The 17,196-nt window shown below is 44.5% G+C and overlaps 1 protein-coding gene across 1 annotated transcript in view; it reads right to left on the bottom strand.

The window, feature by feature from the left end:
• DEAF1 (DEAF1 transcription factor) overlaps positions 1-17,196 on the bottom strand; it is a 31,163-nt gene that overhangs the window by 7,434 nt on the left and 6,533 nt on the right. Inside the window, exons 2-10 of the mRNA XM_009333800.1 lie at positions 16,292-16,389; positions 15,760-15,889; positions 14,748-14,894; positions 13,783-13,922; positions 12,778-12,843; positions 11,727-11,853; positions 9,792-9,920; positions 8,879-9,007; positions 4,095-4,345 (exon numbers count right to left, since the gene is read on the bottom strand). Of these exons, the coding sequence (XP_009332075.1) occupies positions 4,095-4,345; positions 8,879-9,007; positions 9,792-9,920; positions 11,727-11,853; positions 12,778-12,843; positions 13,783-13,922; positions 14,748-14,894; positions 15,760-15,889; positions 16,292-16,389 (1,217 nt within the window). The remainder of the gene's footprint in view (positions 1-4,094; positions 4,346-8,878; positions 9,008-9,791; positions 9,921-11,726; positions 11,854-12,777; positions 12,844-13,782; positions 13,923-14,747; positions 14,895-15,759; positions 15,890-16,291; positions 16,390-17,196) is intronic.

The following is a 17,196-nucleotide window of genomic DNA, read 5'->3' as shown; positions in this document are numbered from 1 at the left end:
AGGGAAGGTATTTTTAACCACTTTCTTTGACTCTAGAACAATTTTGTTTCAGAAGAAATTATTGCAAAAGCGGGCATTGCGGATTTCGCGTTTACAGATTGCCCTTATTTCTAGGGCTTGTAAGGTTGAGGCTTTTTTACACAGCCTTCTACCCAGCGATCCTACCGCTTTGCAAACTGGTACGCAAGCCCCCTGTGAAGGAAGTGTTATCCTTATTTTAAAGAGCAGGCTCTGAGGCCCAGAGAGGCCAAGGACTTGCCCAGGGGCATCTAAATAACTTGTGGCAAAGATGGAAACAAAACTTGGAAGAGATCCTCAGTCTTGAAATTTGCCCAGCAAACCACGATCCTCAAACAAATTTACAGAAATTAAAAAGGACAAAGACAGCAACAGAGTGCGTGCAAGGACTTCCAAATTACAAAATTACGTGCAAGAAAAATCTCTGTTGGTGAAGCCTTTAGCTCCAGCACTTGGAATCTGACCTGCACTTTCCTCAGAACAGCTAAGGACGTCACCAGACCCTGACACAGGGCGTTATATGGCTGTAACCGTACAGTCGGGAGGCACAGCGAAAAAAAACCTGATGTCAGACATGAGAGAAAAGAGTGGAAGGCAAGTGTATTTTTCCATATTTTCTACAATTGCCTATGAAGACAGGCATTTATATCCCACTACTGTACAGCCCGACGCCTGAACGCTCGGCACTTCCCAATTCAGCCCCCCTGTTGCTTTTGAGGACTCTGTACCTAGGTATCGCCACGTGTTTGGAACTGCAATTAGGGATCCAATCCTCCTGCAAAATTCAGATTAGCCGTGCCATCTTAAGGAAGAAACGTTGAGTGTAGATGCTTCTAATTTATGCTGCACTCACAATTTTTTATGGTTTTCCCTTGCTACATTTAGCAGATCCCCTTCCTGCCACAGTTCCTCTCTGACGTTGGCATTTCCACCTTCAAAACGATATAAACGAGGGGAATAATGTATTCCTAAGAGTCCCCTGAACAGTCCTGGATAATATCATTAGCAAGCGTGACCAGAATGAAACAGTGATGTCTGCTCTTTGACTTCACAGATAAGAACATAAGCGTACAGGCAGCACGAACGCCTCCCCTGCTCAAAGAAAACTCAGAGCAAAAGCCTGCCTTTCACAGTTCAGAGCTCTGCAAGTCCCACAAGCACTTACCACTGCTCAAGAGAGAGTACAACTTCTGGTATTTAAAGCCAAGTCAACCAAACTGCGCTATATGGGAGCAGACGGGCTCATTTGTGATATTTAATGAACTCCAAAGCTCACTAAATAATAAGTGAAACACAATATAGTAAATGATTTGCAATATACAACAAAGCATATAAGCTGTGATTAAAAATTCTTAATGCTTAATCTATTGCTCTGTAGGAAGACTGAAACAAAACTAGCACCCAAGTAAGTTTTCCTACGTGTTTGCTGTTCTTGCCGCTTCTTCTCTACTCTGCTTAAACCTGGGGCCAGTTCAGACTTCCTCTGAAGGGCAGGTAGAGACAGTGCTGTCCCAAGCGCTCCGCCTCGCTCTTCCCTCGGAAGGCAGAGGCCGTCTCCCTCTTTCGCAGGGATCACAGAGGGATATGGTCAGGGATACGGGCAGTCACAAGATCGAAAGTGCTTGAACTCAACACTGTCAGGAGCCGGGACGCTGAACTGGGGGAATAGCTCTGCACCGCTGTGGAAACTAAGGATACGTCATGGCATACGTTATTTACAGTCGTGGCAATGACGTTTGTGTATCCAGTTGGGAACCAGCCTGCTCCTAACAGATTTCTTTAATCCTGCTACGTATTAAGTCACTCTTCCAGGAAGAGCTGACTACAGCTCTACAGCTCTATTACAATTTAATCTGTTGTGCCTTTGCTCTGCAGCTGTGGTACAATGTCACAGTCCTTCACTCCTAAATACCGAGGAACCTACTGCTGCACAGAAACTCTGCTAACTGGTGGCTCTCCCGCAGGGAAGCACCCACGCTGCTGCGTCCACCGTCTCCGCTCATGCAAACGGAGGAGGTGGCGAGAAGATTCCCCCTGGTCGTTAGCCCTTGGAAGTTCTGTCAGAGTAACAAACACAAAGTAGCAATAAAGCACCTATTTCCTTTGTATTAAATCAGTCCAGCAAAAATCAACAAGAACCAAGGCAGGAAGACACCTCTTTCTCCCTCTCGTATACCTTAACTGCCAAAAAAAGCAGTCTGGCCACACACATCTTCGGGGTGGGAAAGAGACTTGTGTTACAAATCGGGGAAACATTCATGAAATCGGGAAAAGCACTTTTGACCAACACAAAAGCAGACAGCCAATTATTTGACATTTATTGTAATTACTTCCAATGCCAGGCCTGTACCCAGAAACCCAGAGTTTTTTCCAAATATGGAATTCACTAGGAGGAGTTCAGAAATAGCTACTTGCAATATCGTCCGGATGGTTCCAGAAGCTAGCACACAGCCGCAAGCTTGAGAATTGTTATTCGGATATTAAAAAAATACCACCACGAGTAAGTGTTTTTATCAAAATACAAAACCGTTGAGGTACCCATTACACAGTAAGAATGGTAAGACACACAAGTTGTATAGTTACTGGGAAAGGGACTTCCTCTGGAAACAAACACATGCTCATCCTTGCCTTGTAAAGTCAGCACTTTAATCAATACACAGGAGTGATTTTAACTCCCATTCCCGGGGCAAGAAGAAACTAGAAGTACACTGAAGTGAGTTGGATTTGGATCAGAGGGTGAGGGGAACGGGCTCTGAACAACCGTTCCAGAAACCACGGTAAGGATAAACAGAAGGGAAGACAGCACATGAACTGGAAAAAGAGCAGAGAGCGAAGTTAAACAAAGTCAGATGTTCATCTCTAAACTGTGTCAAAGCTTCCAATTTTTCGGTATCCCACGCTCTACACAGCTTTTTAGCAGCAGACGGCCCAAACCTGGACAGCAGCACGAATACCCATTCTGTCCAGGCGGAAGGCAGGGAAGAATTAGACTCTCAACGTATCACACACCTGCACATCAAGGATGCAGCGTACAGAAGAGTTTAGCAGAGACAACGTGGCAAAGAATATCAAAGACGCTGCAAGGACTGTCATAGGGGTTCTCAGTTCTCAGCAAAGTCTTCCCACACACATTTCTTCAAGGTCTCTTGCTGCACACTCGTGCCTATGAATTCAGTGGAAAGCTGACGTTAGCAATAACGCCGATGGCAACAGCAGATAGCGTGGTGTACGGGAAGGGAGTTCATCAGCTACCGACAATGACACCAGTTTCACAGTACATTGCCCCCCACCTCTCTCCCTCAAGTCCACACCAGCAGCTGTGGATGTGGGGGAGAAGGGGAACGCATTCAGCAGTGCATGGAGCCAGATTCAGGGTGCATGCATGAGCTGATGTTAAGAAGAATCCAGGGTCCCTACCATGCATCAATTAAAGAGAAGGAAAGCAGGGAGAACAGGGTAGTCCTTGTCGATCACCCCTTACAGAGGAGAGAAGGGCCACTGGGTACAAGCCAATACTCCTGTAATGCCAGCCGGCCTTGCAGTCTTACCACAGGACTCATGCGAGATCAGCTTTGCTTGCACAATGCTCAGCAAGACACCTCTAAATTTTAGCGCTTATCTTCCCCATAAACCCTACAGCTTGCTGTTCTTTTTATCCCTCTGCCTCTTCGGGCCATCAAAACCCTCTTTGATAGCCCCGCTCACTTGACATAAAGAAAGCGGCCGCTGCATGGCTGAACACTCACCATCTTTCCCACACCAGGACTCAGTGCCCACGTCTCATAAATTTAAGGATGGCTGATGGGGACAGCTCAGGACTCGTAACACCAAACAGTTTGTATTACTAGCCTGCTACCCACAGCTCTTGGAATCCCAGAGCACTCTATTCCTTTCCCCATGATACAAATAACTCCGAACGATTTCTGTTGGTAATACTGCTCTCAAGGCATTGAGAAACAATTTCTAAGGGCTACCGCTGTTACAGCCAGCGACAACCAGTGAGGTACTACTCTGTTCATCACTCAGCCAAAAAGATGCCCTTGGCCGAGTCTTCTCACCTCCTCTGGCATAATTACCTCTTTCCTCTCCACATCAGCTTGAATTTTTGCTTGCGTGACAGCAGCCTCGCGGAAGGAGGAGCTGGCCTGTTTGGCCTGTTCAATGAGAGTCTTCAGCTGCTGGGCGGTGTTGAGCAATGAATTGACCATCTCTTCCAAGTACAGCCAGCTCCGCTGCTCCGTCACTTCCAGCCCATTCACCACCGAAGGGGATATGGCTTTGGTGGGGGTCGTGGGGGGCACCGCCAGGGCAGGGAGCGAGGTTAACACTGAACATAAAGAAAGAGAAAGAAAATATATAGGATTAGGGCATTTAATTTCCATAAAGTGGTGGGGGTTTTTTTTGTTGTGTTGTTTAGTTGCTTTTTTTAAAAATACGGTCGGCAAAAATTCCCAATCCAGCTAAATTTTTGTTAAGCAGACCTACCCTCTGTGACCCAAAGTGCGCAGAATCAGTCTGTGCAGAACAAGCCCTTGGGGGACTGTTAAACCCAGAGGACAGAAGAACATGTACTCCCAATCCTATTGTTTACTCCGGGAAGGAATGAACACCTTCCACCACTGCTGCAGAGAAGCACAATTGAGCAGTGAAAGCAGCATTCCCAGGGCCTCCTCCGCCACCATCATCACAATGTTCCACCTAATGTTTCCCTTAACTATCGCTAAGTAAGGTTACAATAAGTCATTCAGTGACCCAAACCGTCAAGTTTTCTGAAACATTCTGATGTCACTATACAGATGTCAATTCTCAGGCTGCAACACCACAAAAGAATAGGCACCGATCCACACCACACTCCCCTACGCTTCCTGAATTCTGATCTTAACCATAACCCTGGCCCAAGGCTGGAATAAAAACAAGACAGTTATCATCACCTCAAAATTACATGTATTACAAACACGCGCTTTCCAAAACCACCGCTTGGGAAGCCCTTTAAAAAAAACTCTCAACAATTGTAATTTCTTTGGACCCCTTCATCCTGCATCCTACCCACAAAACAAACTATGGGCATAAAAATACACATACCACACTGAAACACCAAAAAATTTAATAAAAGGCATTCACAGCTATATGTATCTGTTTCAAATATCCTGGGTATTCTGAACAGCAATGCTCATTGCAGCTCTGAAACCTCTCCTTGCCTAATCCTACAGGTGAGAGTGGATGTATACAGTCCAGGTGGAAGTTTTAGTTTCAGACACTAACGTCTCCTGACATTTGCTTTACATTGACTGTGTTGGACAGTTTTCAAGAAAGCAATTTCTTGTCTGCGGCCCCTTGCTCCAGAACCCTAACTACAGCTCTTCACTCTTGCATAAACTAGAATGCCACAGGCATGAAACTAACTACAAAAGTACAGAAGCCCAGCAATACTTCTAAACATACTCCAAGGGACATTGAAAGAAGAAAAAAAACCCAAACCAAACAATTATTGAGGTGTTGCAGCCTTTACTTTTTCATATCTTAACCATAATCTTAACAGTAATTGCGGTTTGTAGGAAGCCACCAGAACGAAGCTGAACTCCTGTCCCGGTAACCCAATCGCCCTTTCCTTGAACTCGCCTCCAACCCCCCCGTTATCAGGGCTCTGCCGCCCTCCCTTTCCCGAAGCCTGTGTTAGAAAATGAAAGTCCTAGAAAACCAACAATGTCTGTCTTAGCCTTACCTTTGCAAATGTTTCAAAAAACCAGCAGTTACTGTGTCACTAAAATGTCCACTTTTCACAACACTGGGTTTGCATATACACTGGGAGACCACAGTGGGAGGAAATTAAATCTAGGTCCAGGAACCCGACAATACACGGTGTAAGCTCACCTCAGGCAACATTTCCAGGAGCGAAAGTTATCTGGCTTTACTGGCCTTACTTTTCCAAAACTTAACTCTAACTCTAGCGATAAGTACTCGCCATCGGCCATAAAATTAAGTCCAAGATATTCACATCTACCAACAGCTGACCTCTAAATTCCTCACTAAATTGTTTACTAGAAAAAAGATGGCACCACCAACTTCGGGGCTGTGCAGTCTTATTACCCCCAAATCTACTAATAGTCTATTTCAGGATTTTTCCTCACATCTTTAGGTAGGAGTTTCAGAACGATTCAGCACAGAGAAAAAGCAGTGAGTACTGCAAGCTGAGAAACCACATTCCTTCCTGGAGAGTTCTGCATTGTCAAGGGGAGAGCTGTTAGTATTCCAGGCACCAAAAGCCAATTAGCTTCCTTGATTTTGAAACAGTGAGTGACAACGTTCATCTAAAAAGCGCAGGACCGTTCCAACTGATGGATGCTGTGGCCCTCAGAGAAACGTTGAACACAGCCGGGAATGCAACTTCAGAAGTTCTGAGCCATTTAAATCCTGTTCGCATCCCGCCAGTGTCTGCTTTTCTTTTAGAGGCATTACTCTTAAGTCTTCTAGTGCCTCTGCCAGGCAGCTTGCCACCCAGCTCCCGCACTGCTGATGCTACCGAAGAAAACACAGCGGCAATGTCCCTGAGCATCTGCAGCGTTACAGGGGACTGCCCCGCAGACAGCTGCAGGCAGCACAGAGGCACTGCTGGGTACTGAGCATCGTTTTCATCAAAATGGGCCGTTACTGGAGCCAGATTCTTTGCCTTGAAACCAGAGTTGAGAAATGTACTGAGCGGGACGTTCTTGAACAAAACATAGAGGCTGAAGTGCCTGAAAGGCACTTTATTCTCATTTACTTCGTTATCAGTCTCCCATCGCAATCCGTTTTGGATGTCATTACAGATATTGGCACGCCGGTCTGTCTAAGGTGGCTCCAAAAAGAAAGGCAGAAACAAGCCTCAAACCTCTCTCACTCAAGGATAGGGACACGGAATAGCAAACTGCACAACCTAGTTAAAAACACAGAACAGTAGACGCCCCCCATTCAGAAAAAAATCTTCTTGACTACACTTCAAATGGTACTTAAAATTCAACTGTAAATACCATCCTGAAAAAATTCAGCTATAAATACTGTCCTGAACAGCAACAGGCCAACACACCTTCCTGTACCAGGCTGCAATCCAGCAGTTCCGCTCACGGTGAAGCCCTCCTTAGTAGAGCATCTGCAGACAAACAAGACTTCTTGCAAGACTGCACTGAACACCGAATATCTTCCAAGAGAGCAACTAATTTAAGTGTATTAACACTTTAACCCTTTTCAAGTCATATCTGGTAGTTTTTCATGCAAGCAGCAAAAGCTGGAAGAATCCAGCACAGATTTGGAGAGAACAGGTCTCAAAACCCAGGGTACTGCAGGTCACCCTGCGTTACCTGTGCGACCTTTTCCGACAGACAGCATTGCAAGTTCACCATGCAGGTAAGCAGATGTTCTACGCTCAACAGCCCTTAATTAAAACGGTAATTTCAATCAATTTCCACATGACTGGCGTAGAACTATTTGCGCTTAGATATGAGTAAGAGGTAAACCGATCTTTTATCAGTAGCTGCTTGCAGAAGAGCCTTTCCCACTGCTACATTTCCAGCACAATATTTATCCCAGCATGGCATTTGATAACTTATCTAACAGGAATTACTTCCGATTCCTTATTTTGACATAGGTATATCGGTCAAGAGAAAGTATTCACCGGTGAAAAAAAAAATCAATGTTTAATAAGTAACATCAAGATCTGACTAAGATTGAAAACCAACAACAAGATTTCGTTCCGGACAGAGCAGGAACGCACTGTGCTACTCCAAATAAGTAAATAAAAGGTCATACAGAGAGGAGAACACAGGCTTTAAAAAAGAAAGACTTCAGACTGCACAAAGGAATACAACATGTTTACATGATCTTTTCCTGATGTCTGCGAGAACAGTAACAGGGATCAAAACCTGCCTTACAGCTCCTCTGTGTCAGCAAGATCAGTAATTATCAGAGTAACTTCACAGAATCATAGAAATTAGAGAAGTAAAAGGCCTAGAAATCGCCTAATCCATCAGCCAGCCAGTGGCAGACTATTCCCTGCTGTACCTCTTGTCCAGGCTCGATAAAAACACATAAAGCAAGAACAACACTCCAAGTTTGCAGTTCCAGTTTCTATCAGTAGGAGCATTGTAGTTCACTTAATTTATCGGTCAGCTCTACAAATGAAAGGCCATTAAGTTTACGTAATATAGTTACATTTGAAGAGACGTTTGGTAACCAGTTTAACCCGTCCTATCAAACACTAAAGGGCTGATTTGCATTCGTCATTTTTCATACCCTCTTGTCTTTTTTTTCCACTCCAGAGTCTACGTGACCACAGCAGGGCAGGCTCTCACTGCACTTGTTAACCAGCACCTATCATTCCAGCACAAGCGTCAGTGTCAAGGGAGGGAAAACTGACACTGGATGCGAGAGTAGCACACCAAACCTGCCCGAAACTGCCTCCAGCATCTACCAGTGGATTCATAAAGAGATGTGAGAATTTTTAGAAAAGCTTCTGTGACATCATTTTAAAGGGGATGGTCTCCTCAGATCAAACGCTAAATAAACGTTAGCCACAGTGCCCAAGTGGTGACAAAAGCCTAGAAGCAAAAGCCTTAGGAAAGGCAGGGGACTGCAGGATGATTTAGGAAGCAGGATCACAACAGCCTCCTCTGGTAGAAACCAACAAATCACAGTTCTCAATAACGGAGTGAAAAACTTTCCACAGAGTGGAAAATCTGCTTGTCCAAATCTTAATAACCTCAAAACTCGTCAGCAAAACAGAGCAAAGTTTACTTTTCTGCCTCAATCTTTACCTTTGCTGAGAAAGAAGATTAGAGAGTAAATTCAAGCACTGCTCACTGTCTCACATGACGGACATAAAACGTACCAATTTTGGGATGAGATGTTGGCAGTGCGGCTTCAGGAAAAGGTGAAATCTGACAGTTGTCCTGGTAACTCGGATAGTGAGGTTCTGGGTGATTGACCCGGCAAGGCTGCTGGACATTGGTATCTTGAACTGCAGAAGAACAAGGGCATTACGAATCACTGTATAACACAGCTGTCGGGCATTTCTTAGGCTTCTTTCACCCATTTTTTTTTTACATTTTATACAAGTTCCTACACTCTAATGATAATTCCAGGGGTTGCAAATGAGAAACAGTAGCGTGATTTTACACAGTTAGCAAGCAAGGCAACTTTGTATTGATTTCATCTCTCTCTGCTTTCACTTTTAAAGGCAAAGGTTACTGCTGGCTTCCCTCCCGCACACCTACGTATTTACAATAATCACAGGCCTCCAAACTGCGGTTCTCAGAGCCGGATAGTTCCCTCAGCAGCGCTCACAACGCCGTGTATGAATCAAACTGAAAGAACTGAAATATATGTCATGCTTTTATATTGTGTTTGATTTATTCTGGCATTTTTCAGCATTTATTCAGCATTTTTCACTTAGTTTCAACACTCAGCTAGTTTTCTTTCCTTGGTATTATTTTAGGACGAAGGAGGAGTGAAAAAAATGACAGAGATGACCATAAAACCCTAGAAATCAGCAGAGGTGTACATCAGCAGCTGCAACATCTGGACAAAACTTTTAACTTCTTTTGTGCAACTGGTAAGATTTCAAGCTGCTGAAATCATTTCAAAGGAAGGACAGCGGGTTACGTATTGTCTCTCTGTAAGCTCTTGAGAAATAAATCCTTCGTGCAGCATTCAAAATGCTTCTTCCTATAGCAGGGGGCACCCAAACCTTTTTTTTTCCTCCTTCTCACGGATGTCTAGCAGACATACACCTGAACTCTTACCAGTGGCTCCAGTGAAAACATCACCCTGGGACGGACTTTCTGAGATAATTGCTGTGGCTTCCACTGTCGATGCACGGTCAAATGTCAGAGCACCGGAGGTAGTGATCTGTCCAGAAGGAGTCACGGTGACTGGAAATATTAGAAGTACTTTCATAATTAACACTCAGCGCGGAGGCCTCGGTTGTTTAGCTGTCGATATCCCTGTTCTGAATCATCCAAAGTCAGAGAACTCACAGATCAGTAAATGGCCCACGATAACCCAAGTTTGGATCACACCTATGACCAAGACAACTGGAAATGGGAATAAAAGCCCCATTTGGCTTCTGAAGGCACTGCTGGCCTCCTGCAGGCCTCTGTTTATTTGCTGGGTGTACAAGGCCAGAACGTTCACTTACAACATACTGCCTCCCAAATCACCACCTTTTCAATTATTCTATGAGCAAACACTTAACACCTACCGGAAAGATCCAGCGAGGCCACAAAACCCATCAGCTTCTGGCTGATCCCGATTTATTACAACTTTAGCAAGAGTGGATCTTACTACTTAAAGCGACATAAAAAACTTGTGGATTACAACTAATTCTATGACGGTTTGGTTAGCTGGACGATTTTAGCTGTCTGTCTACACAGAGTGATATAATATGCTTGGCCAATGCAAGGAACAAGTCACAAAATCCTTTTGGATGAATATACCCGAGTGGCTCCAAAATGCTTAAACGCCTTTTTAAACAGGATTAATTAACCTGGCACCATTGCGTGGTAACGGGCTGATTCTGTGGCACACTGCTCAGCCAGAAGGATCTTTTCGCAAACAATAATTCAATTTTAAGACACTGAGGCTACAGATTCATGCCTGGTGAAATATGTGGCTACTACCGAAACAAGCAGTCCTCCTCTCTCCCTATGCCAGCATGAGCAAACGTGCGACCTCACAGCACCTCACATTAATGAACCAATACAGATTAAACCTCTTTGGGGGACAAAAAAACCCCAAAACTCTATAGAATCCTTGCTCTTCCTGCTGCTGCTGGTAATCTAATCTTACTTTTGGCTGTTCTGTTTTGGATTTCTGTTGCTTCCTCCTCAATTCACTTTGTAATGTTACCATCCAGATGTTGCTAGTGTGATGAGAGCAGGAGGACGCATGAATGTGACTGGGAACGTGTGAGCTGGATGAGCTTGCAAATTAATTTCTGTTCTCACACAGATGGTTTGACAATCAAAAACAGTAAGTAACAAAGCATGTCCTGAATGTTAGGGAGGAATCTGCAGATGAAAGCATCACCTTCTGCCTCGTTCATTAACGACTTTCAGGCTGTGGATTTCATTCCAGCCACTTAGAGCCAACTTTTCTACATATTTCAAGAAATAGCACAAATCTTACTCTATAGCCCCCACCAGCTTCTAAAGGACAAAAACCAAGCTCAGGGGATGGAATGGAGATTTCCAGCAGAGCAGAGAAGGGCCAGCCTTCCCCTCAACCTAATTTTAACAGGAGGAAATTTCTCAATTGTCATTTGTGAAAAACCTACCTGAAACCCACTACGGACCAAGGCCAGGACTCCCCAACTCCCCCTGCCCTGCCAGGCTGAGAGAGCAGGCAGAGGGGGGAAATATAACCCAGACCTCTCTCAGAACAAAATATGAAACCTACTGCTCACTGCAAAAGGATGTTAAGATGCTTAAAACCGAGTCTCACTTTTTTGTACTCAACTTGCAGTCCCAACGTGGCAACACTGTGCTAGTTTCTACAAAATAGGAAGTAAAATTAGCTAAAGACACTGAGCCAATAAAACTATCCAATGAAAAGGAAGTGGCAAAAAATAAGACATTTTTCTCAGTTGGCTAGTTCCAAGGGGCCACTGATAGACATAAAGTATCTAGCATGGCAACTCTTTATCAAAAAAGGGAAGCAATTTTTACCAAAGAACCTACATGTAGTAGCAGCTGTGGCAGGAAGCAGAGTGATGTTTTTGGGGCAATCCTTCTTCACGGGAGTTGCAGGCATTTCATTTTCTTTTTTCCGCCTTTTATATGGTACAAAGAGTCGTACAGGGCCGCTCTAGACAAAACACAGAAGTAAAAAAGAAAAAGAAAAAAGGAAAAGGCATTAGCTGAGGCACCTCTCTGGGGACTTTGGGTTTACTTCTCGTCTTTCCAGATGCAGCTAAGGTCAAGCAGCACGCATCCCCATGGAAGATGTGTGGTTTGCAACAATTGACCAAAAAACTCCTACTTCTCCAAACCAAAAGAACTCTGTGAAAAAAAATAAGTTACGCTCAGCTCCCTCCAGCTGAAGAGGCACAGATTCAGCCTCTTCCCACTATTATTTAAGGAGCAGAACTGGGCAAATAATTGACTGCTGGCCAAGGCGGTGGAAGAGAAGAGAACAGGAGTGAGGAGAAGACAGGAAGCAGTTAGTTTCAGGTCTAAGAAACAAGGCAATCATCCAGGTCATAGCAGAAAAGAAATGCAAAACACTACTTCAAGTCAAGCTAAAGACTTCCGCTTTCAGGACTTTAACCTAATTTTAGAAACAAGTAACCAAACAAAAAACCAAACCCAAAACCAACCAACCAACCAACCAGAAAACCCAAGCAGTTTAATATGAAAATATAGATCCAACATAGAGTATTACATTACTTCCTTATAGAAACATTTTTTCCAACTCAAAAAATTGTGAAATTTGAGTCAAAAACCACAAATAGTTTTGACATCCCTAATAGGCATTTTACATAAATACATTATTTAGAAAAGAAAAAAAGAAGAAGAAAAAAGCAATAACTATTATCCAGTTCTACTGAGGCTGCTATGCAATAGTGCTAGCAGTTCCTTATCTCCTTTCTTTATGAAGCTTGGACAAAGCACGCTGCAACCGCAGTACTTGTGAACATTTCTAGGACGCTCATCACCTGCTCGCAACTGGCTGTGGCAGCCTGACTGCTTAATTGTTTTTAAACCAATGGATGTAAAACCTACAACTCACCAGAGTCATGTCGTCGCAGCAAGCAGCGCAAGTGCAAGAGGCAGCGTGAGGATTTAAAATCCCATCCTGAAATTGGAAGATTGCTAGTTCAGCATTAGAGCCACCAGAACCACCGAGAGCACGACCGCATTCCGCTGAAAGATTCAGACAGCTCCCAGCGAGACGTACCCATTCCCTCCTAGGGACCCTACACCACCACAGAGAGGCCGGCTCCCCTACATCATAGTGATGGGGCGAGCGGATGGGAGGAGAGTGAAGGAAGAACAAACACTTTCCAAATCAAAAGGCAAGGATACGTGAATTTGAGACTTTATAAAGTTTCTGCCCAAGCAGAAATCAACCGTCAACCCAACGGCAGTGCCAAATTCTCCATGAGACTCCTGGACACTGCAGGAAATAAAGGACCCAAAGTAATACTCAATTAACGGTGCAAGTGAAGAACACGTTTGTCAGGCAAACAGAATTAAGCAGATCAGGTTACTGAATTACAGTATCATGGGTGAGAACTCACTTCTCAATTTCTGCGATACAGCTCACGGCTGGACTTCATCCCGCGTAAACTGTAACCCCTTTTCAAGTACAAGCAAGATTTGTATTGTGCTATTTGAAAACACACCTAGAAAAATTCCTCTCGCACCACTGATTCTCAACCAAATCAAAATGTTGCTTCCGAGTTGCCCCATGGCACCATCACACATAACTCTGCAGAGGCAGCGCACACGGCTTGGACTGCAGCGCTGGGCGAACTCTGCCCAGACTCTGCCTGCCCCTTCCAGCAGAAAGGAGGAAGCAAACTTAACCTTACGTGAATAAGGCACTGCAGTGGCCTCCCAGCATAGCGGATGCTCCTCTTCCAGTAAATGTTGCTTCCGAGTTGCCCCATGGCACCATCACACATAACTCTGCAGAGGCAGCGCACACGGCTTGGACTGCAGCGCTGGGCGAACTCTGCCCAGACTCTGCCTGCCCCTTCCAGCAGAAAGGAGGAAGCAAACTTAACCTTACGTGAATAAGGCACTGCAGTGGCCTCCCAGCATAGCGGATGCTCCTCTTCCAGTGCTTGCTGCTGGCTCGTCCCGCCATAGCTTCAAATTCAGTGGGGCTGTACCAGTTGTCCCCTTGCTTAATGCACCTACCACGGCCTCCTGAAATAAAATAGAAAGAAGAAATCGCTAGTAAAGGTTAAGAATCATTTTGCCACTTTCCTAAAGAAGTAAATACTGAAATTGCTGGACAAAATGGCAGTTAATCTATAGCAATCACCAAATATGCCCATCAGCTACTTCTTATCACTCCAGGATAGCCATGCCCATTTATTATCTTGGCTGTGACAAAGACTGCATGTTTAGAAAGCTCTAACTTTGGGCCTCACCAATGCATCAAAAGGCTAGAAAAAATTACTCATCCACAAGAAGGATAAGTCTTTCTTGGATAAACACCGTGAATTTAAGCCCTTCCTTAATTTGCACTTAAATTTCTAATCCTTCTGGTCGTGAAGAAAACTATCCATGAAGCAAGCGCCGTGCTGTGCAGTCAGGCTTTGCGGACAGACAGTTTCTGCTGCTGCTTCTTCAGCTTTCCCACCGAGATAAAAGAGAAGAGGAGGGGCTAAAGCAGCTAAGGAGTCCCATTAGGAGACAAGTTCTCTATTTTCCATTCCAACAGGGATTCGGTAGAGCTTTGTAGAAACATACTTCTGAGACAAAAAGAACCTTAAGAGGAGTCAACCTATTTCCGGGGAGACTCACTGCACAGCAGCCTGTATCGTCACAGATTAAGAAAAAAGTTAAAAAGCCTCTGAAGAAAGAGCAAAACAGAAGAGAACAATAGTATCGAAAGGGACTAGGCTGGCTAGGAAACTCTCTTCTTTTTCCTCACGATCGGCCCTTAAAAGTAGCCCGATTAAAAGAAGAGTGCACCAAGTGAGGAAGGAGCCGTCACACTTCCTCACCCAGGAAGGTCGCTGTTACCTGAGCCGAGTCTGTTTTTATACAGAATGCCACTGATGTTCCGGCACCTCACCGGGAGCTCGTTCTCATACACAGACGGGTCCCAGTTGTACTTGGTTCCAGTTTTTTCTTGGACGGATGTTAAAGGGGTAGGAGGAGATTGCGGTCCTTTGAAAAAAAGAAAAGAAAGGTGACAGCAACCAAAAAGCACACTCGCTACACCTTCACACTCTCAGCTTGGCTGGGGCAACAGCGTCAAGTGGTTAACTGAGGCAGCTGGCACCTCTCCACAGCAACGTGAGTTTACATGGTGCACCACAAAAAATTCAGCTTGAACTTTCTGAAAATGACTGAAAATAAACCAAACCGCAGCTTAGGAAAGACGCTCTAACAGCGCACTAAAGGCGGCGGTTGTAACCTGGAGTGGTGCAAGCAGCTGGCTGGGTCTTCCCCTTCCCAGAGGCCGACCCTGTAATGTGTTTTAGACGGCTGAAGGTTTGCCATGCCATCTCGTGGGTGGAAAGGAAACTGCCAAGCAGCCGTGAACGAAACCCTTAGCAATAAAGAGACAGGCTATTGCGACACTTAAATACCAGCAAGGGGCCTGAATGGAGATAAAACCGTATGCAAGGACCCTTTAAAAAGCACCCACGTGCAGAACTAGGAGACTCGTATTTTTATTATCGATATTAGAATGATCCATCTGCCTTTGGGGGCGGGATGGGCGTAGGAAGGCATGCGACCGCCCAGCAGCCGGGCAAGATTTTTCAAGAAGCTTATTTGCAAGCGTTAGGGCAAAGAATAAGAAAATTAAATATATTTCTGACAGAAAAAAAAAAAAACAAAAAAAGTAAGTAGTATTCTACTCCCAAGAAATACAAGAAGTACCATGTGAAGAGGGGACAAACAATCCTTATAAGGCAACGGCATGATATTATGCACATAATGTTTTTTAATCCTAGCAACACAATTGAAGTGGAGAAAAAGAGACCCCTCCGGGAGAAAGACACTTCAAAAACAGATTGCCTTATACCTGGTGTGAGAGGTGCTGATGGCCCCTTCAACCCTGTGGTTTCTACAATGCTGCCGTCTGTGTGAACCACTATGAGAGTGGCTTTTTCAGTATTCAAGCTGTCCCCAATTTGGAGGGCTGTTCTCCCAGACTACAGAAGAAATAGAGAGTTTGAATTGATAGAGTTAAAATACCAACGTGTTTTAGTATTCCCCCAAATCTTCCCAAAGGTACCCTAGAACACCAACCAGTATGGCAGTTATTAGGTTAGTTTTTGAGGTTTCAGCCAGCCAAATTCAAAGGTTACATGTTCCAGGTCGTCAGTTCCATTACAGAATGAGAATATGGGGGTGGAAAGGTAAAAAAACCCTCTCCAAGTGATAAAGAAAAAACTGTATGTCCCCCAGCTAATGGTTTTGTGGCTTAAAGCCTTTATAGTGCAATGAAAACATATCTTTGACCTTACTACAGCTCGAACACAAACCGAGCTCTTCCTTTACACTAAGAAAGTACGTGGGACTTTGCTAAGGCCCTCAAATGAAAGGACACTTACCAACACATGTCCTGAAATTGAAGCTGCATTTGCCACAGATGTAGTGAAAACATTGTCTGCCGAGGCACCAACGTTGGCTACTGTCACTGTGGTGACTTCTGAAACGTAAAACAGACATGGAGTTAATATTCTGCTGCATCCAGAGAGCCTGAGAGACATCAGAAATATAATTGCATTTCCTTCTTCCTTCCTATTGAAAATTAATTTTATTTTTCGTGATACCTTTAAGTTGTTATAAACACAATCGTTCTGATTTTTATTAAGCTTCGGGTTGAACATGCTTTAACCTCCTCGAGACCATAACGGTAGTTATCAGCATGTGACGAACTAAGGGAAAAATGAATATTGCATCTGTACTAAAAAAACAACCAAATTGTGATGCTTTTTATTAAAAGAGGGGTGACCGGCAAACATCAAGATAAAGAGAACAACTGACTCTCCCTCTGCTGTATGTTAATTTATAGGGTGCCGTTACCTGTACGCTTGGTCCAGTTAAAAACCACCCAAACTTACAGCCGAATGTCTCTATGATGTATAGCACATTTGACTGCCTAGCTAATATCAGAGGTTTTTCAGTACCATGCGTGGGGCAAGAGTGAAAAAACAACACAGGCTCGCACGGAGATTCTGATCTAGGTGTGAAGGGCTCTGGAATTTTCTGCGCATCAAGAGCTCGCCTTCAAAACTCTGCGTGTTTCGGGGCACTTTGTTAACGGGACACGGGGTCAAAGTCATTTTAGATGCACAAAGGCAGCTCTTGCTCGTTTTACTTTACGCTACGTCGCGTGGCAGTGAGGAGCGTGTAATTTCCTACGAGTGTGGGAGCGACCCAAAGCCTCAGCTCGGACCTGCCCCTTCTCCGCTGCACCCCCTGAGGTGAACGACGGCATTTGCACGCCGGACGG

This window comes from Pygoscelis adeliae, unplaced genomic scaffold, assembly GCF_000699105.1.
Source record: "Pygoscelis adeliae isolate BGI_AS28 unplaced genomic scaffold, ASM69910v1 Scaffold420, whole genome shotgun sequence".
Classification (NCBI taxonomy): domain Eukaryota; kingdom Metazoa; phylum Chordata; class Aves; order Sphenisciformes; family Spheniscidae; genus Pygoscelis; species Pygoscelis adeliae.
The sequence above is the reverse complement of the archived record's forward strand: the minus strand, read 5'-3'. Positions and strand labels throughout refer to the sequence as shown.